The 26,430-nt window shown below is 42.6% G+C and overlaps 1 protein-coding gene across 3 annotated transcripts in view; it reads right to left on the minus strand.

The window, feature by feature from the left end:
• TRIP4 (thyroid hormone receptor interactor 4) overlaps positions 1-26,430 on the minus strand; it is a 73,468-nt gene that overhangs the window by 22,929 nt on the left and 24,109 nt on the right. For all 3 annotated transcript variants that reach the window (XM_010355482.1, XM_030929876.1, XM_030929877.1), the window contains 4 exons: positions 21,990-22,116; positions 17,191-17,378; positions 11,802-11,926; positions 10,320-10,411 (listed from right to left, as the gene is read on the minus strand). In XM_010355482.1, the coding sequence (XP_010353784.1) occupies positions 10,320-10,411; positions 11,802-11,926; positions 17,191-17,378; positions 21,990-22,116 (532 nt within the window). The remainder of the gene's footprint in view (positions 1-10,319; positions 10,412-11,801; positions 11,927-17,190; positions 17,379-21,989; positions 22,117-26,430) is intronic.

The following is a 26,430-nucleotide window of genomic DNA, read 5'->3' on the forward strand; positions in this document are numbered from 1 at the left end:
AACAGATTAGGTTCAGAGGGACTGCCCATTTCATTTTTTGTTTGCTGCTTGTTCCTCTATACCAGGGGTGTTCAATCTTTTGGCTTCCCTGGGCCACACTGGAAGAATTGTCCTGGGCCACACATAAAATACACTAATGACGGCTGATGAGCTTAAAAAAAAACAAAAAAATCACATACAAAAAAATCTCATAATGTTTTAAGAAAGTTTACAAATTTGTGTTTGGTCTCATTCAAAGCCGTCCTGGACCACATGCATCCCACGAGCCACAGGTTGGAAGAGCTTGCTCTATACTCGCACTTTTCTTTTTTTTTTTTTTTTTTTTGAGACGGAGTCTTGCTCTGCCGCCCAGGCTGGAGTGCAGTGGCCGGCTCTCAGCTCACTGCAAGCTCCGCCTCCCGGGTTCACGCCATTCTCCTGTCTCAGCCTCCCGAGTAGCTGGGACTACAGGCGCCCGCCTCGTCGCCCGGCTAGTTTTTTGTATTTTTTAGTAGAGACGGGGTTTCACCGTATTAGCCAGGATGGTCTCGATCTCCTGACCTCATGATCCGCCCGTCTCGGCCTCCCAAAGTGCTGGGATTACAGGCTTGAGCCACCGCGCCCGGCCTATACTCGCACTTTTCTTTCAATGAAGTGGTTTGCCATTATTCTCCATCGAGGCCCATAACTTTTTACCTCTGTGCCTTTGCTCCCATTACTCCTCATCCTTGTAATATGCTTTTCTACCATCTCAGTAGGAACATTTGAACAGCAAAATCATGACTCTACCATTAACTGACATTACATAAGTTATTTTTTATTTATTTACTTTTTTTTGAGATGGAGTCTTGCACTGTTGCCTGGGCTGGAGTGCAATGGTGCGATCTCGGCTCACTGCAACCTTGCCTCCTGGGTTCACGCAATTCTCCTGCCTCAGCCTCCCAAGTGGCTGGGATTACAGGTGCACATCACCATGCCTGGTTAATTTTTGTATTTTTAGTAGAGATGAGGTTTCATTATGTTGACCAGGCTGGTCTCGAACTCCTCACCTTGGGAAATTACACAAGTTATTTAACTCTTTTGACACTTTAGGGATGATATTTCATCCCTAAAGGAGGGGAAATGACACCCTGCTTGGAATTGTTGTAAGGATTAAAAAATAGCATAATGAATGTGGCACATAATAACTGATCAAAAAGTGATAGATTTCATTACTATCCTTCAAAGCTAATTCAAAACCATCTTTTTAAATAAAGTCTTTTGGGATCCTTCCCAGCTAGAAGCAACCTTTCCCTCCTTTATATTTCTCAGAGACAATCTTTACTTAAGACAGTTAGCTTGACTTTTTATTTTATATTTGGTTTATATACATATCTACCTAGAAGTCTTTCAAACATCTGAGGACAGAATCCACAGCTGATTCATCCTTTTGTTTCCCTTAGTGTCTAGAACAGTGTCTGATTTATAATAGGCACTCAAGTATTTATTTATTTATTTATTTTTATTTATTTTTGAGATGGAGTCTTGCTCTGTCACCCAGGCTGGAGTGCAGTGGCGCCATCTCGGCTCACTACAACCTCTACCTTCCGGGTTCAAGTGATTCTCCTGCCTCAGCCTCCCGAGTAGCTGGGATTATAGACACGTGCCACCATGCCCAGCTAATTTTTTGTACTTTTAGTAGAGACAGGGTTTCACCGTGTTAGCCAGAATAGTCTTGATCTCCTGACCTTGTGATCCACCTGTCTTGGCCTCCCAAAGTGCTGGGATTAAAGGTGTGAGCCACCACGCCCGGCTGTATTTTATTTATTTATTTTTCAGACGGAGTCTTGCTCAGTCACCCAGACAGGAGTGCAGTAGCACAATCTCGGCTCACTGCAACCTCCACCTCCCGGGTTCAAACGATTCTCTTGCCTCAGCGACCCAAGTAGCTGCGATTACAGGCGTGTTCCACCATGCCTGGCTAATTTTTGTATTTTTAGTAGAGATGGGGTTTCACCAAGCTGGTCAAGCTGGTCTCAAAAGCCTGACCTTGAGTGATCCACCCACCTTTGTCTCCCAAAGTGGTGGGTTACAGACATAAGCCACTGCACCTGGCTCAAGTATTTATTAATGAATAAATATATATGAAAATCTTAAGAACTTCATGTTTATTTTCAGATGAAAAACAAAATACTAAATACATGGAAAAGTGTTAATATTCCCCATCTCTCTTCAGGATAACTATAACAGAAAACACAATGCTCAGCCGGGTACGGTAGTTTATGCCTCTAATCCCACCACTTTGGGGGGCCAAGGCAGGCGGATCACGAGGTCAGGAGTTCAAGACCAGCCTGGCCAACATGGTGAAACCCTGTCTCTACTAAAAATACAAAAATTAGCCGGGCATGGTGGTGTGTGCCTGCAATCCCAGCTACTCAGGAGGCTGGGGCAGGAGAATCGCTTGAACCAGGGAGGCAGAGGTTTGTTGCAGTGAGCCAAGATCATACCACTGCACTCTACTCAGGGCGACAGAGTGAGACTCTATCTCCAAAAAAAAAAAAAAAAAAAAAGAGGCCAGGCGCGGTGGCTCAAGCCTATAATCCCAGCACTTTGGGAGGCCGAGACGGGTGCATCACAAGGTCAGGAGATCAAGACCATCCTGGCTAACATGGTGAAACTCCGTCTCTACTAAAAAATACAAAAAACTAACCGGGCGAGGTGGTGGGCACCTGTAGTCCCAGCTACTTGGGAGGCTGAGGCAGGAGAATGGCGTGAACCTGGGAGGCAGCAGAGCTTGCAGTGAGTTGAGATCTGGCCACTGCACTCCAGCCCAGGCGACACAGCAAGACTCCATCTCAAAAGAAAAAAAAAAAAAAAAAAAAAAACACAATGCTCTTTGGATAAAATGTATATATGTACATGGTTGTTTCTGAAACCATTTAAGTGGGTACTTAGTACCCAGACTGCAAATAACTCTAAAGATAGTCTGTTTTGATCTAGAACCTCTAGTCAATGTTCCAGTCTTTTTTTTTTTTAATTTGAGACAGAGCCTCACACTGTTTCCCAGGCTGGAGTGCAGTGGTGCAATCTCTGCTCACTGCAATCTCCGTCTCCCGGTTCAAGCAATTCTCCTGCCTCAGTCTCCCGAGTAGCTGGGATTACAGGTGCCCACCACCACACCCAGCTAATTTTTTTTGTACTTTTAGTAGAGACAGGATTTCACCATGTTGGCCATGCTGGTCTTGAACTCCTGACCTCGTGATCCGCCAGCCTTGGCCTTCCAAAAGTGTTGGGATTACAGGCATGAGCCACTGCGCCCACCCTGTCAAAGTTCCAGTCTTCGAGATAATTCCAAAAATACATTCCCTATATCTCACTGAAGTGAGCTGTGATTTTAATGAATTGTCCAGGGTTAAGCTAGTTCTTAGTAACATAACAATTTTTCCTCTTGTTGAGTCTCAGATAACAGCCCTCACAATGAGGGCTGTTAATGGAATATTTTGAGGTCTATATATTGGCAGATTTTCTCAGTACAACAGACAGGACATTTTCACATATTTTAAAAGATAATTTGTGGACTGCATTTTGAATTCCAGTGCCTGGCTTGAATACTCACTATTAAATCCTTCATTTTCTAACTTCTCACCTCTCAGACTCACAGACAATCCACTGGTGATAGAAGCTGATGATTTCCACAAATGAAGTGATACTTGGAATCTTCCTGAAGGTCTATGTTGCTTGGATACTTTTTTTTTTTAATTTTTAAAAATTGTTTACTTTTCTTCTAGCAATTCTCCTAGATCCTGAGGATACTTTTTCTAGAAAAAGGAACAAGTAATATTCTCTTCACTACTGGAAGACTACAAGTCTACTGCTGTCAATTATTGGAAACAGGCACCCAGCAGTATAACTGCTTCAGCATATAATTCCTTGAAGATAGGGTCTTGGCTGTTATAAAAGCTGTAAGATCAAATAGACTAAAGGGTCAGTAAGCTGGCAGGAAAGGAATGGATTCAGTTCAGAAGAAATAGAATAATCAATGACCTTGGAGATTTCAAACAAATCAGATTTTCTATTGAAGGCAGGGATATAAATAGCACAAACACAACACAGACACGTAGAAACAAAAGCCACCAACTCAACTTTTTTTTTGAAAACTTGTTAGGTCTAGAGAACTGTTCAAACCACAGCTGCTAATGGTTATGGATTTGGCAATCAAAATGTCTTTGTTAAAAAAAAAAAAAGTTTTAACTGCCTTACTATTGAGGTTACAAACCACAGCCTTGATGCATTGTTGCAGTCAACATCCTCCCTGCTGTTTTTGAGAGCTTGCATCTGCTACCGGCAGATAAAATGCTGGCAAAAGGCATGGGCTCCTTCCAGGGGAATCACAGGAGAAGCTTTAACGACATGGCTCTCATCTACCTTCTTACCCTGAATTGAAACCATAGCCTTTTCTATATCACTTCTGCCTTCTCTAGGCGGATCCTCTGCCATTACTCGGAGGGTTGAGGGTCTAGTGGAATTGTTTCTGGCACAAATTAGTCATGCTGGCCATACTAGTCTTAGAAGATAAAAGGAAGACTAGTTCATGGCTCAGGGGAAAGCACATATATTTTAAAGCCACTTAACAGTGTAGTGACTTGATTTTATTTTTATTTATTTATTTATTTATTTATTTTTTTGAGACGGAGTCTCGCTCTGTCGCCCAGGCTGGAGTGCAGTGGCCGGATCTCAGCTCACTGCAACCTCCGCCTCCCGGATTTACGCCATTCTCCCGTCTCAGCCTCCCGAGTAGCTGGGACTACAAGCGCCCGCCACCACGCCCGGCTAGTTTGTTGTATTTTTTTTTAGTAGAGACGGGGTTTCACTGTGTTAGCCAGGATGGTCTCGATCTCCTGACCTCGTGATCCGCCCGTCTCGGCCTCCCAAAGTGCTGGGATTACAGGCTTGAGCCACCGCGCCTGGCCCGTGACTTGATTTTAAAACAACCACTTGGCCGGGCGCGGTGGCTCAAGCCTGTAATTCCAGCACTTTGGGAGGCCGAGACGGGCGGATCACGAGGTCAGGAGATCGAAACCATCCTGGCTAACACGGTGAAACCCCGTCTCTACTAAAAAATACAAAAAACTAGCCGGGCGAGGTGGCGGGCGCCTGTAGTCCCAGCTACTCGGGAGGCTGAGGCAGGAGAATGGCGTGAACCCAGGAGGCGGGGCTTGCAGTGAGCTGAGATCCGGCCATTGCACTCCAGCCTGGGCGGCAGAGCGAGACTCCGTCTCAAAAAATAAATAAATAAATAAATAAATAAATAAATAAATAAATAAATAATAAAAAAAAATAAAACAACCACTAACAAAACCTTTTCAATTTTCTTTTTTTAAGAGGACTAAATGATCACACTACGTCAAAAATAGTGAGAGTTTAGTGTATTTGAACTTATCAAAGAAAGGTCAAGAATGTGAAGTCAGAAGTAAATTACTGAATTTTTTGGGGAAAAGAAAAAGGAACAGCATGTAAAAGTAAAATGTGGTCCGAGTCACACAGGAAGTTAGTTTCAGTTGAAATAAAAATTACTAGATCCACATTAGTTTTCAAAGAAAATGCAATTCAATTGAGTGATAAATGAATATGGAAATACTGAAGAAAGACACAGGTCACAGGTTAGGAAACTATTTCCTAGATGTTACTCTCTCAGTGAGTTGACCTATGAGAATAAAGAAAAATCAAGCATACTTAGACTAGCACTTCCTATTTGTAAATACCATGATACCAGTTCTGTAGTATGTAAATAGGTAGCGCATGTGCGGGTGAGGGGATTAATTTATGCTCAAAGTTTTGAGCATAAATTAAACATTAAAGCATGTTATATCCACCTCTTACAGAGTCATAATCCACACTAGCATGTTATAGGCTGTCAGATGTTCTACAGTAAACAGATCTGTTTAATCCAAAGATATTTCCCAAATTTGTGTCTCAGAGATCACCTATGCCATGGAATAGTCTGGTGAATGCTAGTCAAGAGCCATTATTCCTAAACTCTCAACTCATTCATTCAGAAACAAGAATGCGGCTGGTATAACAGATTAGACAACTACATTTTTTTTTTTTTTTGAGACGGAGTCTCGCTCTGTCGCCCAGGTTGAGGTGTAGTGGCCGGATCTCAGCTCACTGCAAGCTCCGCCTCCCAGGTTTACGCCATTCTCCTGCCTCAGCCTCCTGAGTACCTGGGACTACAGGCACCCGCCACCTCGCCCGGCTAGTTTTTTTGTATTTTTTTAGTAGAGACGGGGTTTCACCGTGTTAGCCAGGATGGTCTCGATCTCCTGACCTCGTGATCCGCCCGTCTCGGCCTCCCAAAGTGCTGGGATTACAGGCTTGAGCCACCACGCCCGGAGACAACTATATTTTTTAAAAACTTTTATTTATTTATTTATTTATTTTTTGAGACAGAATTTTGCTCTTGTCACTCAGGCTGGAGTGCAGTGGCCCAATCTCGGCTCACTGCATCCTCCGCCTCCCAGGTTCAAGCAATTTTCCTGCCTCAGCCTCCTGAGAATATGTGATTACAGGCTCCTGCCACCACACCTGGCTAATTTTTGTAGTTTTTTAGTAAAAACAGGGTTTCACCATGTTGGCCAGGCTGGTCTCAAACTCCTGACCTTAAGTGATCCACCTGCATCAGCCTCCCAAAGTGCTGGGATTACAGGTATGAGCCACCGTGCCCGGCCTGACAACTACATTTCTTACACCACAGAACTCTAGCTCAAACAGAGACAAGTAAATTACAAAGGGTGGTCTTGATATTTTCTAACACCAAAGCTGCTTTTTTGCTTTTTTTTTTTTTCAGTCTCTCTAGTAGCTGGGATTACAGGTATGCGCTACCACACCCAGCTAATTTTTGTTTCTTTAGTAGAGATGGGGTTTTGCCATGTTGCCAGGTTGGTCTTGAACTCCTAGCCTCAAGTGACCCACCCGCCTCGGCCTCCCAAAGTGCTGGGATTCTAGGCGTGAGCCACCACACCCAACCCAAAAGCTACAACTTTTAAAATTGATAAACTCTTTACTAAACAAATAAGACAAAAATTGGGCTAACATCAATTCTGAATAAATTAATATGCTACTCTTAAACACAGAAAAGAAACAGTGGAGGCCAGGCACAGTGGATCACACCTGTAATCCCAGCACTTTGGGAGGTCAATGTGGGTGGATCACCTGAGGTCAGGAGTTTGAGACCAGCCTGATCAACATAGTGAAACCCTGCCTCTACTAAAAATACAAAAAAATTAGCCAGGTGTGCTGGTACGTGCCTGTAATCCCAGCTACTGAGGAGGGTGAGGCAGAGGAATCGCTTGATCCTGAGAGGCGGAGGTTGCAGTGAGCCAAAAAAAAAAAAAAAAAAACAGTGGAAAAAAGCTCCAGAAAAACCAACCATAGGGAAAATGTGTATGGGATTCCCATGTCTGATGAAGCCTAGTGGCTTCTAGCTTCTGTTATATTTTAATGTTACATATCAGAGACATTCATAAAGAGAGTTGCCAGCACCTCTAGCTGGAAACATATGGGAGGATTCCTGCACTTCTACATGCTGTTTGAAGCAACCTCAGGACATGAGACAGAATATAAGTTCAGGGAGAAGTACCATGAAAAAGAGGTATCCTTCGGAAATCAACAAGACTTGTTTTAGTTAGATTTCTAATCCCTATAACCTTCATAGTATTCCATAGTATAGTTTCCTACCCTTCTCTACACAAATTTGTGGCACAGAGAAGATTGGCTGTCTAGAGATTGAAATCATTTGACCTTGCATCAGGTGGTGGTTTGCTTGATCAACAGATGAGAAAATAAAGCAAGGCCCCTTGCCAAAAACCATCATCCACACTGCCAGATGCTCCTGGGTTCTCTTTTAGAATGCAAATACATATCCCAGGAAGAAAACATAATGCAGTATGTTATAGTAAGCTGTTAATGATTGTGAATCTCTAAAACTGTAAAGCCTACACCAGTGTAAGATATTTTTATAGTATTACTTCTAGACTGGGGGAAAAAAAGGGAGGGGGGAGGAAGAAAGTAGACATTGAAAAAAAATGGGCAAAAGGCTCAGAGGGATAGTGCAGGCACAAGAGCGTGGGGGATAGCCTCCATGTGTTTATGGTTTTGCCTAGGTCTGGATCAGATACTAAGGGAAGAACAAAAGGCTAGAACTCAAAATTCACACCAAAATGCATGCATTGTACTCGCACACATAATCAGAGGAGGCCGAGGAGGTAACTCACAAGGAAATGAAAGACATAAATCTAGAGGGATAACAAGTGTTAGTAAAAATCAGTGAGTAGGCCGGCCACAGTGGCTCACACCTATAATCAAAGCACTTTGGGAAGCTTAGGCAGGTGGTTCACTTGAGGCCAGGAGTTCAAGACCAGCTTGGCCAACATGGTGAAACCTTGTCTCTACTAAAAATACAAAAATTAGTGGTGTGTGCCTGTAGTCCAAGCTACTGGGAGGCTGAGGTGGGAGGATCACTGAAGCCCAGGAGGCAGAGGATGCAGTGAGCCAAGATTGGCACTCCAGCCTGGGCGACAGAGTGAGACTCAGTTTCCAAAAAAAAAAAAAAGAGTAAAGAATAGAGAGGATAAAATGGCTGGGAACAGTAAAGGAAAACAGTAGACAGTAATAATAGTAATTAAAGGTAAGTAAGTCTGAGAAAGAGAATTTGCTGAGAAAAAGGAAACCGAAGCTTTTTCTTCAACACACTGGTGGAAACCCTATTATCTAAAGCAACTGTTCAAAGAACAGGAAAACCATACTGTTTGTGCTTCAAGGATGGACTTTTATTATTTTGGATTTCGGCTAGTTCTGAGTCTAATCTTAAAGGTCCTACATTTCAGGAATTTTCTAATTAAGCTAAAGTCTTTCAGCTCCCTCTGCTGTTCAAAAATGTACTTTAGTTATGTCAGTTCAATATTTTTTTTTTTTTTTTTTTTTTGAGACAAGAGTCTCACTCTGTCCTCCAGGCCTGAGTGCAGTGTCGTGATCTCAGCTCACTGCAACCTCCACCTTCCGGGTTCAGGCGATTCTCCTGCCTCAGCCTCCCAAGTAGCTGGGACCACAAGAGCGTGCCATCACACGCAGCAAATTTTTTTGTATTTTTAGTAGAGATGGGGTTTGACCGTGTTAGCCAGGGTAGGCTTGATCTGACCTCATGATCTGCCCACCTTGGCCTCCCAAAGTGCTGGGATTACAGGCATGAGCCACTGTGCCTGTTCTTTTTCTTTTCTTTTTTTTTTTTTTTTGAGACAGAGTCTCACTCTGTCACCCAGGCTGGAGTGCAGGGGCACAATCTCAGCTCACTGCAACCTCCACCTCCTGGGTTCAAGCAATTCTCCTGCCTCAGCCTCCTGAGTAGCTGGGATTACAGGCACGCGCCACCCCACCAGGCTAATTTTTGTATTTTTAGTAGAAGCGGGGTTTCACCATGTTGGCCAGGTTGGTCTCAAACTCCTGACCTCAACTGATCCACTCGCCTCGGCCTACCAAAGTGCTGGGATTGCAGGTGTGAGCCACTGCGCCCGACCTATCAATTCAATCTTTAGTGATAAAAATAAAAATATATAAATGCATACATATGTACATTCATACATAAATACACATACCTCCTCCCAAATATGACACAGTCCTGGCAATCAGAGTCAAATACATTTGCCTATCATGAATTCAATAGCCTGGACCAAAAGCTCCAGAATTAGCGATAACAGATCCTAGTATTCCCACCCCCCAATCAAAATGATTCAAGGGATAATCAAGAGTTTCTTCAAAAGAAGCAAGGTTTTGGTAAGGGATGAAGACCCTATATACTTGTTAGCTGGATTGTGGCAATAGCTTTTTTTTCCCCCACCAGAAGGATTCTCACTCTGTCGCCCAGGCTGGAGTGCAGTGGCGGGACCTCGGCTCACTGCAACCTCCACCTCCTGGGTTCAAGCTATTCTCCTGCCTCAGCCTTTGGAGTAGCTAGGACTACAGGCGCCCACCAACATGCCCGGCTAAATTTTTGTATTTTTAGTAGAGATAGGGTTTCACCGTGTTACCAGGATGGTCTTGATCTCCTGACCTCGTGATCCACCCGCCTCGGCCTCCCAAAGTGCTGGAATTACAGGCCTGAGCCACCAGCGCCCAGCCTGGAAATAGCTTTTTATACAGATATTTATATGCACCAGGCTGGGTGTGGTGGCTCACGCCTATACTCCCAGCACTTTTAAGAGGCCAAGGCAGGAGGATCACTTGATGCCAGAAGTTCAACACCAGCCTGGCCAACATGGCAAAACCCTGTCTCTATTTCAAAAAAAAAAAAAGTATTCTTTACTCACCTGCTCCTTAAATTGCTTCTGGGACAAGCAGTCAATTAGGTCCACACAGCCCAGAAGACAACCTGACGGATAGTCATTAGGAAATTCCACATCTGAATCAGGAATAACAAAAGGAGTGAATAAATATCCTTCTTTGTGATCTTGGAACTCAGGAATCTGTTTTCAATTCTGAACAAACATTAATAACTTTTTCCATTATCTATTTGTAGACATAAGGTAAACAGTGAGATTTACTTGGCACAACTGTTTGCATTTTAGCAAAAAAATCTAGTGAGTAGCTCGCTTAGTGCACTATCCACATGTTAAGCTAGAAAATTTTTCCTTTGCCCTCATACCATCAGGTTCAAGGACCCCACATATTCATCCTAAAACAAATCGATTTACTCTACGCCATTGGATCAGATTGGAGTTTGGCAGTGATGAGTTTTGGAAGCAAAGTAAGGCAGTCACAGGTGACAAGAAAAACAAATAAACAAATAAACATCAAAATGTGGTTAAAACCGTAAGAATGAATGTCTTTAAAACAAGCCAGTCATATTAATCGAAATAGAAGTGTGCTTTCAGGCCGGGCGCAGTGGCTCACATCTGTAACCCCAGCACTTTGGGAGGCCAAGACAGGCAGATCACTTGAGGTCAGGAGCTCAAGACCGGCCTGGCCAACGTGGTGAAACCCTGTCTCTACTAAAAACACAAAAAATTAGCTGGGTGTGGTGGCGGGCGCGTGTGGTCCCAGCTACTCGGAAGGTTGAGGCAGGAGAATCACTTGAACCTGGAAGGCGGAGGTTGCAGTGAGGAGAGATCGCACCACTGCACTCCAGCCTGGATTACAGAACGAGACTCTGTCTCAAAAAAAAATAAAAAAGAAAAGTGCTTTTAAGGAAGCATGAACTTTTTATTCCTAGTGATTCTTTGGGCCTCATTTCTTAAAAACCTTTAAAGATGGTTGTGTAGTTGTCCTTTTATTCTACCCTCAAAACAACTGTATGAGCTGGATAAGAGGAAGGAAAAACAGGATGCCCAAAGGTCAGAAGTCTTTTTAAGGATCCAAAGTTAGTATTCTTGGGGTGATTCCCAAAATACGTTGCTTAAGTCAATCAAGTTTGATGTGTCCAAATCCAATAGTAGGTGTCTATTTAGGCCACTCTCAATGAAAATTCCTATATGTGGTTGTTCTTCCCAATGTAAGAATCTCAGAGTTTACAGCAGTCATTTTAACTTTAGAGTAAAGATGTTGATTTTCTCAGATAAAAAAATGAAAACTAGTTGATTTCTTGTGTTGGAAATTGGTATTTTTATTTGCACTGTTCTGACAGATTAATGCTTTGAACGCTGTCAATGATTTTACCGCTAAACAAACATATACAAAGATTAAAAGTCTCTTTTAACAAAGAAAAAGCCAAAGAAAGAAGGAAGTGAAAGAAGATGAACGTCAATGACTTCTCTCCACAAAGTAACAGTGAAAGAAGAACATACGGCTCTTACCTTTCCCACGAAGAAGACGATATGTAGCCTGGAGTTCTGAGACTTCTTGAGGGGAGGGTTTTTTAGCTGTGGCTGCTATCCAAAGTCGTCCTCTGTGGGGGGTGTACCAGGATCTGCCCTCCACCCTTAAACAAATAAAAATTTAGTGGAAAGGATCTAAATTCTAGTTTCCTGGAATATCCCATAATATATAACAAATCCTATAGCAGATTATCCAGTTGAACCAAGAGGTCTATAGATGATGTCTTACCAAGAGGAATATCTTTTGTCAAAAACACTTTCCTTTGACAATACCTTTCGCTTGAGGATGAACTCTGTCCACTAATTTCTCTTCCATCAGAATAGCAACAAGTCATCTCTCTCAACTCCTGACTGCTTTTCACCTGATCCCTACAACTCAGATTTGGAGCCCTCACCAGTCTTGGTGCTTCTACAATACAAATCGTATATATTCAAGGCATATAGTCATATCAGAGATATGGAAATCCTTGCCCTTGAGTCAAAGGCTAACCTTTCCCTAGAAGATTAGTTGATTTGTTCTCCAACCTGACGGAAAAATCCTCACCTACACGTAACTCCCAAGAATGTAACTTTTTATTTATTATTTAAAATAATTTAAGTAAATAAAAATGCTTATCTTTACTCTTTCAATTAGAACCACACCCATTTCTTTTTTTTTTTTTTTTTTTTTTTTGAGATGGAGTCTCGCTCTGTCGCCAGGCTGGAGAGCAGTGGCGCGACTTCGGCTCACTGCAACCTCTGCCTCCTGGGTTCAAGTGATTCTCCTGCCTCAGCCTCCTGACTAGCTGGGACTATAGGCACCCGCCACCACGCCCAGCTAATTTTTGTATTTTCAGTAGATACGGGATTTCACTATGTTGGTCAGGATGGTCTCGATCTCTTGACCTCATGATCTGCCTGTCTTAGCCTCCCAAAGTGCTGGGATTACAGGCGTGAGCCACCATGCCCAGGCCCCATTTGCATTTTTAAATTGTATTCAGGGTTTTCTTTGTGGATTATTAAACAACTTGTGAAATAGTTTGAAAGAACCTGTAAGGAGAATAACAGAATGCATTCAGGAGAACTTAATTGCTAATTGCTACTTTCCAAGGGTTACAAAAAGATGTTTCTCTTTCCCCTCCCACCAAATTAAATAAAGTACCTTGATAATATGTCCCTCTTATCCCATTCTTATAATGGAAAATGATGTTATGAATTTTTCATATCCTTGGTTTCCCAACATAGATAAATTGGAAGAGTGCCAGGCACATGGTAGGTGCACGATATTGGAAATGGACCAATGTATATCTTCCCTCTAGGCCAAATAACCTGAAGAATTACTGGGAAAATCGTCCCACAAATGTGGCAAATCCACCTCCTTTATTTCTATGGGAATAAAATAAAGTGACTGTGCACTAGATGCTGCTCATTCTGTTCACTTCTGTGAGAAAATTTAAATAACAGATCCAAATAGGATGAGAGAAATGTAAACACTCTGATTCCCTTAGCAGAAGGCAAGTTGTTTAGTTTTCTACTTTGGAAAAGCAAGACACCTAAATTGCAGAAAACTCTATGAGAAGAACAGACATCTAAGGGTTTGATCATCCTGGAGCAGAAGCGGATTCCCATGCACTTGTTCTAATGGCATTTACAGACATGAACTATGAAACAATTAGGAGCCAAAGCAAGAAAACCTGACCTTTGAGAGGGGAGATAAGGTGTAGTCCACCTTAACAAAATAGAGAAATGGCATCTAATAGTGAAACTACCAAAGTAGAAATTATTATGCCTAAATGCTGATTATCATTTGTCTTTAAGGAAAGTAGAGAAATGTCTGAAGCCTGAACAGTAGAGAGGAAAGAGCACTCTGAAAACCAGAACTCTAGTTCCATCTCTGTCATTAACTAGCTTCATATTTCAGGGCAATCTATTTTACCTTTGCCTGCTTCAGTATCCTCATTTGTCAAAGACTATAATAATACTGGCCTAATCTATAGTCATATCTTGCTTAACAATGGGGATATGTCCTAAGAAATGTGTCTTTAGGCAATTTCATTGGCTGAACTTACACAAACTAGATGGTATAACCTACTACACACCTAGGCTATGGTATAGCCTCTTGCTCTTTTTTTTTTTTTTTTTTTTGAGACTGAGTCTCACTCTGTCACCCAGACAATCTCGGCTCACTGCAGCCTCCACCTCCTGGGTTCAAGCAATTCTCCTGCCTCAGCCTCCCGAGTAGCTAGAATTACAGGCACACGCCACCACGCCCAGCTAATTTTTATATTTTTAGTAGAAATAGGGTTTCGCCATGTTGGCTAGGATGGTCTTGAACTCCTCAACTCACGTAATCTACCCACCTTGGCCTCCCAAAGTGCTGGGATTATAGGCGTGAGCCACCGTGCTGGCAGCCTCTTGTTCTTAAGTTACAAACTTGTACAGCATGTTACTGTACAGAATACTGTAGGGAACTGGAACACAGTGGTAACTATGTATATATGTAAATACATCTAGACATAGAAAAAGTACAGTAAAGGCTGAGCACGGTGGCTCACGCCTGTAATCCCAACACTTTAGGAGGTGGAGGCAGGTGGATCACTTGAGGTCAGGTGTTTGAGACTAGCCTGGCCAACAGGGCAAAACCCCATCTCTACTAAAAATACAAAAATTAGCCAGGCATGGTGGTGCACGTCTGTAATCCCAGCTACTCTAATCCCAGCTACTCGAGAGGATGAGGCAGGAGAATGCTTGAACCTGGAAGGTAGAAGTTGCAGCAAGCCGAGATCACGCCACTGCACTCCAGCCTGGGCAACAGAGCGATATCCTGTCTAAAAAAAGAAAAGAAAGAAAAGAAAATAAAAGAAAAAAAAAAAAGAAAATAAAAGAAAAAAGAAAAGAAAAGAAAAGGAGGTACCGTAAAAAAATAAGGGATTATAATTTTTTTTTTTTTCAGATGGAGTCTTGCTCTGTCGCCCAGGCTGGAGTGCAATGGTACAATCTTGGCTCACTGCAACCTCCACCTCCCGGGTTCAAGAAATTCTCCTGCCTCAGCCTCCCGAGTAGCTGGGATTACAGGCATGCACCACTATGCCTGGCTAATTTTTATATTTTTAGTAAATAAGGGGTTTCACCATGACCTTGTGATCCGCCTGCCTCGGCCTCCCAAAATGCTGGAATTACAGGAGTGAGCCACCATGACCAGCCAGTATTATAATCTTATGGGACCACTGTTGTACATGTGTTCCCTTACTGATTGAAAAATTGTTATGCAGGCCGGGCGCGGTGGCTCAAGCCTGTAATCCCAGCACTTTGGGAGGACGAGATGGGCGGATCACGAGGTCAGGAGATCGAGACCATCCTGGCTAACACGGTGAAACCCCGTCTCTACTAAAAAATACAAAAAATTAGCCGGGCGAGGTGGCCGGCGCCTGTAGTCCCGGCTACTCGGGAGGCTGAGGCAGGAGAATGGCGTGAACTCGGGAGGCGGAGCTTGCAGTGAGCTGAGATCCGGCCACAGCACTCCAGCCTGGGTGGCAGAGCGAGACTCCATCTCGAAAAAAAAAACAAAAGAAATAAGAAGGGAAAGAAGTATGTTGTAATGATAAGTGAAAGAAAAAAAACACAAACATATATATCATGCTCTCACCATTTAACAATTTACACAAGAAAAACAGAAACAGCCCGGTGCAGTGGCTCACGCCTGTAATCCCAGGCACTTTGGGAGGCTGAGGCAGTCAGATCACCTGAGTTTGGGAGTTTGAGACCAGCCTGACCAACATGGAGAAACCTCATCTCTACTAAAAATACAAAATCAGCCGGGCATGGTGGCACATGCGTGTAATCCCAGCTATTTAGGAGGCTGAGGCAGGAGAATGACTTGAACCCGGGAGGTGGAAGTTGCAGTGAGCTGATACCACACCATTGCACTACAGCCTGGGAAACAAGAGCGAAACTTGGTCTCAAAAAAAAAAAAAAAAGAAAGAAAGAAAGCAGGCACAGTGGCTCACACCTGTAATCCCAGCACTTTGGGAGGCCAAGGTGGGAGGATCACGGTATCAGGAGTTCGAGACCAGCCTGGCCAACATGGTGAAACCCCATCTCTACTAAAAATACAAAAATTAACCGGGCATGGTGGCAGGCGCCTGTAATCCCAGCTACTTGGGAGGCTGAGGCGGGGGAATTGCTTGAACCCAGGAGGCGGAGGTTGCAGTGAGCCGATATTGGGCCACTGCACTCCAGCCTGGGTGACAGAACAAGACTCTGTCTCAAAAAATATATAAATAAATAAAATAAAAATAGAAACACTCCAAAATGCTAATAACAGCATTTTCTTGGTGTGGGACTACAAGTAATCTTTCTTTTTCTAGCTACTTTTCTGTGCTTTACAGTTTTCCATTTATATGTATAATAAAAGCCAAGAAAAACACTTTTTAAAAACCGAATTAAGAAAAAAACATGCTGGGCACGGTGGCTCATGCCTGTAATCCCAGCACTTTGGAAGGCCAAGGCAGGTGGATCACAAGGTCAGGAGATCGAGACCATCCTGGCTAGCACAGTGAAACCCTGTCTCTACTAAAAATACAAAATATCATCCAGGTGTGGTGCTGGGTGCCTGTAGTTCCAGTTACCTGGGAGGCTGAGGCAGGAGAATGGCGTGAACCCGGGAGGCGGAGGTTGCAACGAGCTGAGACCACGCCACTGCACTCCAGCCTGGGCGACAGAGTGAGACTCCATCTCAAAAAAAAAAAAAAAAAAAAAGAAAAGGAAAAACACAAGACACCATGGAATAGTAAGCTATTAAATATTATCAACAGTAACAGGTATAACTCAGCTCTATAATACCTCTACTTATTTCAATTTCCCCTACTTTTGTAGAAAAGGTTTTGTGATAAAACAGTTTCTCAATATTATTAGCCAGATTAATAGTTAGATATATGGACAGGAAAATAAAATCAGTTATGCTGGTATCTTAATAAGTAAATAGGCATCAAAACTATGTTTCAAATAGGATCAAATTATTAAGGTTGCTGAGTAGTATATTACAAAGACAAAATCAAGAGAAGTTTTTTCAATAGATTTCCCTCCAAAGATGAAAAATTAGTCTTCTATCTTTGTTATGACTTGGTTTCTTAGCATTTTTAAGCTGTTTGTTTTTTAAGCTAATTGTACAAAAACTAACACTATATTTGTCAATTTAAATGTTTTAAAATTAATTTTAAAATATACTACTACCAAGTCAGTAACATGAATATGATGTTCAAAGTTCTATTTATTGAAGAGTGTTATAACTCATCACCAGATTGAGGAAAACTAATTTCAATCCATATTTCTAAATTAAACTTATGTCACTCTAAGATCTTCCACTGCGCAGATTCATTTTTATTCTTACCTTTTAATCCCTCTGACAAGCAGAGAAGCCCAGGGCTGATGTATAGAGAGGCACCAGCCACCATCAAAGCCTTCCTGAAATTCTTGATCCTGGATTCGCAACTGGTGCTGAAGCGAGTTGAACTCTAGTCCCAACCCTGAAGAACGGAAAGCCTTCTTCTGTGAGGCTGCACCTGTGTGGTCAACCCACTACACAGAAAAACAAACATACAGTTCTGTCTTATAAGGCAAGAATCTGGGGTAGGTAGACAAAATGAAGCGAATGCTAATAATGAGGAAATCATACGGGGAGCATTTTTCTTTTTTTTTTTTTCTTTGAGACGGAGTCTCGCTCTGTCACCCAGGCTAGAGTACAGTGGCGCCATCTTGGCTCACTGCAACCTCCACCTCCCGGGTTCACGGCATTCTCCTGCCTCCACCTCCCGAGTAGTTGGGACTACAGGCGCCCGCCACCACGCCCCACTAATTTTTTGCATTTTTAGTAGAGACGGGGTTTCACTGCGTTAGCCAGGATGGTCTCAATCTCCTGACCTCGTGATCCACCCACCGCGGCCTCCCAAAGTGCTGGGATTACAGGCGTGAACCACCGCGCCCGGCCATATTGGAAACATTTTTCTTAAAAAATATATCCCATGGAAAATTGTTCACGCCTGTAATTCCTCAAGGTGAGGCAGGAGGATCACTTGAGCTCATAAGTTCAAGGACAGCCTGGGCAACATGGTGAGATCCTGTGTCTTTAAAAATAACATGGGGCCGGGAGCGGTGGCTCACGCCTGTAATCCCAGCACTTCAGCACTTTGGGAGACTGAGGCGGGCAGATCATGAGGTCAGGAGATCGAGACCATCCTGGCTAACACAGTAAACCCTGTCTCTACTAAAAATACAAAAAAAGTTAGCCGGGCATGGTGGCGGGCGCCTGTACTCCCAGCCACTTGGGAGGTTGAAGCAGGAGAATGGCAGGAACCCAGGAGGTGGAGCTTGCAGTTAGCCGAGATCGTGCCACTGCACTCCAGCCTGGGTGACAGAGTGAGACTATGACTAAAAAAAAAATAATAATAAAATAAAAATAATAATAAGGGCCAGGCACGATGGCTGATGTCTGTAATCCCAGCACTTGAGGAGGCCAAGGCAGGAGGATTACTTGAGCCCAGAAGTTTAAGACCAATCTGGGCAACAAGGCGAAACTCCTTCTCTACAAAAAATATACAAATTAGTAAGGTATGATGGCACGTGGCTACTGTAGTCTGAGCCACTTGAGAAGCTGAGATGGGAGGATCTCTTGAGACTGGGAGGTCAAGGTTGCAGTGGGCTGTAATCATACCACTGCACTCTTGCCTGGATGACAGAACAATATCCTGTCTCAAAAATAAATACATACATATGAAAATATAATAACTTACAGGAAAAAACTTCAAGCAGTAGTCAAAACCCTAGGCAATCATTTAACCCCTAAAGATTTCAGTTTTTCCAACTAGAAAAGGATGAAGTTGGACTAAATGAATTTCTAAGGATCTTTCGGCCATACAATTTTATGATTCTTGTCAATTGTGGCATATCTTAAAAATACACATTTTTACAAATTAAATACACATTTATTGAGTACTTAACTGTGAAAAGCACATTAACTAGGGAGACATAAAATATGAAAAAGATACGGTTCTTGATGGCAAGGAACTTAAAGCCTAGTGGAAGACAGACACATAAATAACTATTCAAAACATAAGGCAGAATTGACTACATACTAAATAGGAGATAGAAGTTCTTACAGAGGACCAAAGAGGAAAAAGAATTGATCCACTATAGGGTAAATAATTTATTTTCAAAAATTTTTTTTCAGACACTGTCTTGCTCTGTTGCCCAGGCTGGTCTTGACCTCTTGACTTCAAGTGATCCTCCTGCCTCGGCCTCCCAAAATGCTAGGATTACAGATGTCAGTCACCACACGTAGATGGAAATAAATAATTTCATAAAATGTTAGTATGTGAACAGTCTTGAGGCTCAAATGATTTTTTCTATTTCTACTACGGCTGTTGCCTCTAATTACACAGCCACTTTCCTAAATTAATTCCTCATTATCTTTCAATAATACTATTAAAGAATCTGCCAGCAGGTATCTTCATCTACATTTTTAGTCTTTATTTTATGATGATAATTATTTTTTTTTTTAGAGATGGGATCTCACTTGTGTCATCCAGGCTGGAGTGTAGTGGCTTAATCATAGCTCACTGCAGCCTCCAACTCCTGGGCTCAAGTGATCCTCCCACCTCAGCTTCCCAAGTATCTAGGACTATAGATGTGTATCACTACGTCTCAGGCCCAGCTCCCACTTTTGGTCTTTAAATAACTCTCTATTGCCCCACTAGTGCTATAATACTAATTTGGGCTCGCATCATCTTTCCATGGTGCTATTGCAATGACTTCCTTGGCAATTTCTCAGCTTCTAATCTTACTTACTCTTCCTTCCAATTCATTCTCTACGTAGGCATGGAAGCCATGCCAATCATCTGCTAAAATTCTTCCAGAACCCTTCACTGCCTACTTTAGGACAAAACCTAAACTCATTAGCATAAGATAAAAAAATCTTTCATGATCAGATGTTGCTTACTGTACTGGGTTGAGTAGTATCCCCCAAAATCAATGTCCACCTAGATAGAATCTGTGAACACAACCTTACTTGGAAATAGTCTTTACAGATGTAATCAGTTTAAGGTGAGGTTATATTGGATTATAGTAGGCCCTAAATCCAATGACTTGTATCCTTGTAAGAGGAGAGGGCACACAGTGACAGAGACACACACAGGGAAGAAGTCTATGTGAAGACAGAGGCAGAGATTAGAGTGATGAGCTACAAGGCAAAAGACACCTAGAGCCACCAGAAGCTTAAAGAGGTACGGAAGCATTCTCCTGTAAAGCCTTCGGAGGGAATGTAGTCTTTTCAATACCTTGATTTCGGGCTTTTAGTCCCCAGGTGTGGGAGAATAAATTTCTGTTGTTTTAAGTCACCTAGTTTGTGGTACTTTGTTACAGCAGCCCTGGGAAACTAATACACTTACCAGTCCATAACAATAGTTAATTATATGTGATTCCCCAAACCCGCAATGCTCTCAAGCTGCTGAGCCTTTGTACGTGTTGTACCTTCTGCCTGGAATTCCCTCTCCAGATTTGTGTGCTTGGAAATTCCTATATCTATATCCCATGTTTTTATGTATACAAGCCCTTGTTCCTACAATTCATTCTGCCTGCAATTTTTTTCTCCACCATTCCCAAACATACATTTTTCTCAAATATTTACTTTTTTTTTTTTTTGAGACAGGGTCTCACTCTGTCGCCCAGGCTGGAGTGCAGTGGCATGATCATAGCTCACTGCAACCTCTGCCTCCTGGGCTCAGGTGATTCTCCCAACTCAGCCTCCTAAGTAGCTGGGACTACAGGCACCACGCCACCATGCCCAGCTAATTTTCGTATTTTTAGTAGAGACGGGGTTTCGCCATGTTGCTCAGGCTGGTCTAGAACTCCCAGGCTCAAGCAATCTGCCCGCCTCAGCCTCCCAAAGTGCGACCGGTGAATACTAACTTTTTTTTTTTTTTTTTTTTTTTTGAGACAGAGTCTCGCTCTGTCGCCCGGGCTGGAGTGCAGTGGCCAGATCTCAGCTCACTGCAAGCTCCGCCTCCCGGGCTCACGCCATTCTCCTGCCTCAGCCTCCCGAGTAGCTGGGACTACAGGCGCCTGCCACGATGCCCGGCTATTTTTTTGTATTTTTTTAGTAGAGACGGGGTTTCACCGTGTTAGCCAGGATGGTCTCGATCTCCTGACCTCGTGATCTGCCCGTCTTGGCCTCCCAAAGTGCTGGGATTACAGGCTTGAGCCACCGTGCCCGGCCGAATACTAACTTTTAACGAATGCCAGCTTCCCTATAAAACCCATTGACTGCCCTCAGCTAGCAGTAGTCTCCCGCTCCTCTGGATTTCCACAGCACTTAATACTTACACTCTATTAGCATTTATTAGAGCTGCTTACATAGATCTTTACCCCTACTAGTTTGTGAGTTATTTGAGGATAGAATCAGTGTCTGCTTGATCACTTATTATTGTGCTTATCCATAGTAGAGTTTCAATATACTGGATGGTAAAACAAAGGATAATGATAATGAGTGAATTGATAAATTAATTTAAAACACCACCCTATGGGACTACCCATATTCTATAAAAGATAAAGAGACCGGGCGCAGTGGCTCACGTCTGTAATCCCAGCACTTTGGGAGGCCGAGGTAGGTGGATCACGAGGTCAGGAGATCTAGACCATCCTGGCTAACACGGTGAAACCCAATCTCTACTAAAAAACACAAAAATTAGCTGGGCGTGGTGGTGGGCGCCTGTAGTCCCAGCTACTTGGGAGGCTGAGGCAGGAGAATGGCGTGAACCCGGGAGGCGGAGCTTGCAGTGAGCCGAGATCACGCCACTGCACTCCAGCCTGGGCGACAGAGTGAGACTCCATCTCAAAAAAAAGAAATAAATAAATAAAATAAAATAAAAACATTAACAAAACGACCATGGTATTTTTGTCTAAATTTCTATAGTACTTAACAAAACTCTTTCTCGGGAAACACTTGGAAGATAAAACAAGTCAATTTGTCAGAAGTACTACAATAAAAATGGAAAAAACGTGGGCCAGAGAAGAAGGTTGGCAGGTGTGTTGAGACAGCTGATTGGTATCTAAAGTCTATGAAATATACATACTTAAAAGAAGGCAAATTTAGGGCCAAACTTCTCTTATTAACAGTTAGAGCAAAGGTCCACTAACCTGGGGAGGGGACTGGTACATGTTGGGATTTACCAGAACTCCCAAAGGCTCTTCAGAAGATCTATCCAATTTGGTCAGTGGCTGGTTCAAGGTTCCATTGGCAATGGCCTGTATTGTCTCATCTAGTCTGTGACAATAAACCAAAAGGATGCAACAATTGGTAATGTTCTATGCTCAGAATGTCCTTACCACCAACATAAAATGCTTTAATAGTAATAAAATTTGGAATATAAAGAGGAGTCTATGGATGACCTTCCCTCCTCCTCACTCCAACCCCTTCTCATACCAAAAACCCTAAGGAATATGAGTTAATAAATGTTCCAGAATGTCTAGGCACAGTGGCTCACTCCTGTAATTCCAGCACTTTGGGAGGCCAAGGTGGGTGGATCACAAGGTCAAGAGATTGAGACCATCCTGGCCAATATGGTGAAACCCCGTCTCTACTAAAAATACAAAAATTAGTTTAGCATGGTGGCACACGCCTGTAGTCCCAGCTACTTGGGAGGCTGAGGCAGGAGAATCACTTGAAACTGCAAGGAGGAGGTTGCAGTGAGCCAAGATTGTGCCACTGCACTCCAACCTGGGCAATAGAGCGAGATTCTGTCTCAAAAAATAAAATAAAATAAAATAAAGTTCCAGAATACCAAGAAAATACACAGGGCACACTACAGTCATTCACCTGCTCAATAAGATCATTAAACAGGCCAAGACCAGAAAAGCTGCCTAGAAGTCAGGAGTGGTGGCTCATACCTATAATTCCAACACTATCATAGGCCAAAGAGGGAGGATCACTCGAGGCCTGGAGTTTGAGACCAGCTTGGGCAACATAGAGAGACCCTGGTTCTACAAAAAATAAATTAGCTGGGCGTGGTGGCTCACACCTGTAGTCCCAGCTACTTGGGAGGATGAGATGGGAGGTCTCTTGAGCCCAGGAGTTCGAGGTGCCACTGCCCTCCAGCTTGGGCAACAGTCAATAAGGCCCTGTCACAAAAAGAAAAAAAAAAAAAAGTTGCCTAGGAATACCCTGACCCACAAAGAGTATTCTATGGCAGCTCATCTTCTCAATACAACCTATACAGTTATTCCTCTGCCTACTCAGCAGTCCTTTCTCCACTCCTTCTCACTGGTCTGCATTCTATCTTTGCTTGAAGGCTCAGAAGTTATAAAGAGGTACCCTACTGGCCCAGCACAAAAATGCTTAATCCTTTCTCTAAGGTCCTATATTACCCACTATCTAAACAACCATTGGATATATCCCATGTTATCCCGTGCCTATGATGTTGGCACTGGATATCTGGCTCTAAACCTATAAGAGAATGTGATGATGATTTTCATTTAAAGATTGTGGAAACCTACTGGTTAGTTAGTAAGAGATCATAAGCCCTGAAGGAACCCTATCTTAATTCACTCTATAGCTCTACAGTACTTGCTACTCTATTCAATGCTCCTGTTGGATGCTTGACAAACGTTTGTGGATAACAATAATAATTCTGAGGCACAACATAATGAAAAGCTTCAACTAACAGGAAAGGCTAAACTTGACCTTCAGTTCAATTCAATATATGTTTGTTAGGAATATCTCATATGTAAGGCAGCTTAAAAGGTGGGGAAGACACTGTTCCTGCCTTCAAGAGGCTTTCTTTTTTGTTTTTTTTTTTAAGAGGCTTTCAATCCAAGTGGCAGATTTAAGACAGCCTTACAGACGATGAATCATACATGAGGGGATGTAATAATTACTATGAAACAGGCACAGTCCGTTTAGTGGTTATTATTCCTTCATCCAACATGTTGTATCATGTAGGTTCAAGGGAGAGGTAGGTATGTGAAACGCAAAGATTGGGGGAGAAATTTCCAAACCAAGGAAAAATCAGAAACAAAGGTCTGAAGCTTTTAAAAAGTATAAGAATTTGTATGATGAGGTGAGTCTAAAATAGGGTGGGGACAGTGAGGTCTGAAAGAGGGGAATAGATTTGACACAGTATAATGATAAGTATATCCAGAACTCTAGAATCTACAAAAGAAATAATAAAAAAGCAAATGAACAGTTTTAGAACTCTCAAACTTACTAGCATACAACTAAAGCAAAGGAATGTCAATAAAAATTAGAATGAAATATCATTTTTCATGTCTCAGAATGGCAAATATTTTTTAAACATCTTTGACAAGGGAAAAGGAAATTGTAGCCGGGCGCGGTGGCTCAAGCCTGTAATCCCAGCACTTTGGGAGGCCGAGACGGGCGGATCACGAGGTCAGGAGATCGAGACCATCCTGGCTAACACGGTGAAACCCCGTCTCTACTAAAAATACAAAAGCTAGCCGGGCGAGGTGGCGGGCGCCTGTAGTCCCAGCTACTCTGGAGGCTGAGGCAGGAGAATGGCGTAAACCCGGGAGGCGGAGCTTGCAGTGAGCTGAGATCCGGCCACTTCACTCCAGTCCGGGCGACAGAGCAAGACTCCGCCTCAAAAAAAAAAAAAAAAAAAAAAAAAAAAAAAAAAAAAAAAAAAAAGGAAAAGGAAATTGTTATATTGATATCTGGTGTGTAGCTGATAAGTCAAAGAATGCACAATCTAAATATTATCTTCTAAAAAGTTGTAACTTTTTTATGTATTTATGTTAATAGACTTTATTTTTTGTTGTTTTTTTTTTTTGAGACGGAGTCTTGCTCTGTCTCCCAGGCTGGAGTGCAGTGGCCTGACGTTGGCTCACTACCACCTCCACCTCCCGGGTTCAAGTGATTCTCCTGCCTCAGCCTCCCGAGTAGCTGGGACTACAGGCGTCCGCCACCACTCCCGGCTAATTTTTGTATTTTCAGTAGAGATGGGGTTTCACCATATTGGCCAGGCTGGTCTCGAATTCCTTGACCTTGTGATCCGCCTGCCTCGGCCTCCCAAAGTGCTGCGATCACAGGCTTGAGCCACCGCGCCCGGCCTAATAGACTTTATTTTTAAGGTGGGGTCTCAATATGTTGCCCAGGCTGGTCTTGAACTCCTGGCCTCAAGTGATCCTCCCACCTTGGCCTCCCAAAGTGCTGAAATTACAGGTGTGAGCCACTGCACCCAGCCTTAGGTTTTATTTTTTAGATCAGTTTTAGGTTCAGAGCAAAACTGAGAGGAATATACAGAGGTCATCCACATTCCCCAAGACCTCCCAAATACATAGGCTCCGCCATTATTAGCATCCCTCACCAGAGTGGTACATTTGTTACAAGTGATCAACCTACACTGACACATCATTATCACCCAAAAGCCATGGTTTACATTAGCGTTCACTCCTGGTGTTGTACAATTTATGGATTTGGACAAATTTATAATGACATGTATTTACCATTGTAATTACATACAGAGTAGTTTCACTGCCTTAAAAGTCTTCTCTGTGCTCCTTCTATTTATTCCTCCCTCTCTTCTAATCCCTGGAAACTACTGAATAATTAAAATCATACAGTATGTAGGCTACACTATTTTAATACTCCCATTCACAGTAACAGAATATCCCCATTTTCCTATAACCACACAATATGCAGTATTTTTTTAAAAAAATTTAAGCCAGGCCGGGCGCGGTGGCTCAAGCCTGTAATCCCAGCACTTTGGGAGGCCGAGGCGGGCGGATCACGAGGTCAGGAGATCGAGACCATCCTGGCTAACACGGTGAAACCCCGTCTCTACTTAAAAATACAAAAAACTAGCCGGGCGATGAGGCGGGCGCCCGTAGTCCCAGCTACTCGGGAGGCTGAGGCAGGAGAATGGCGTAAACCCGGGAGGCGGAGCTTGCAGTGAGCTGAGATCCGGCCACTGCACTCCAGCCTGGGTGGCAGAGCAAGACTCCGTCTCAAAAAAAAAAAAAAAAAAAAAAAAAAAAAATTTAAGCCAAATTTGATGCACCAAAAAAACCTGATATATTATGTTTTTAAATCCGTATTTCCTGATGGCTAGTTGAACATCTTTTCAAATGTTATTGGCTATTTGTACGTCCCCACTTGTAAATTGTTTGTTCTTAGTTTTTGTCCATTTTTCTGCTGGAGTTTTTGGTCATTTTCTTTTAATTTGCTAGAGTTCTTACTTATATAGTATGGATATTGCTCCTTTGACTGTTAAAACCACTTAAAATACTTTCTTCCAACTTCGTACTGTCTTTTTATTTAAAATATCTTATGTAGTCATGACTTCAGGATTTTGTATCTTGCTTCGGAAGAGCTTTATCACACCAAGACTATAATTATGTTCTCCTATGATTCTGTATTTCTTTCTGATCCCTTTGTATTATTTATATTTAACTCTTTAGTGAAACTTATTACAGCATCATAGAATGGTTTGAGGTAGAGACATTACCTAGATTTTTTTCCAAACAGGCAATTATTCCAAAATAACAATTTTAATTATTTCTTTAGTGATTAAAAATGTTAGCTTTATTGATTACTAAACTCACATATATATATACACACACC

Source organism: Rhinopithecus roxellana, chromosome 5 (assembly GCF_007565055.1).
Source record: "Rhinopithecus roxellana isolate Shanxi Qingling chromosome 5, ASM756505v1, whole genome shotgun sequence".
NCBI classification, from domain to species: Eukaryota; Metazoa; Chordata; class Mammalia; order Primates; family Cercopithecidae; genus Rhinopithecus; species Rhinopithecus roxellana.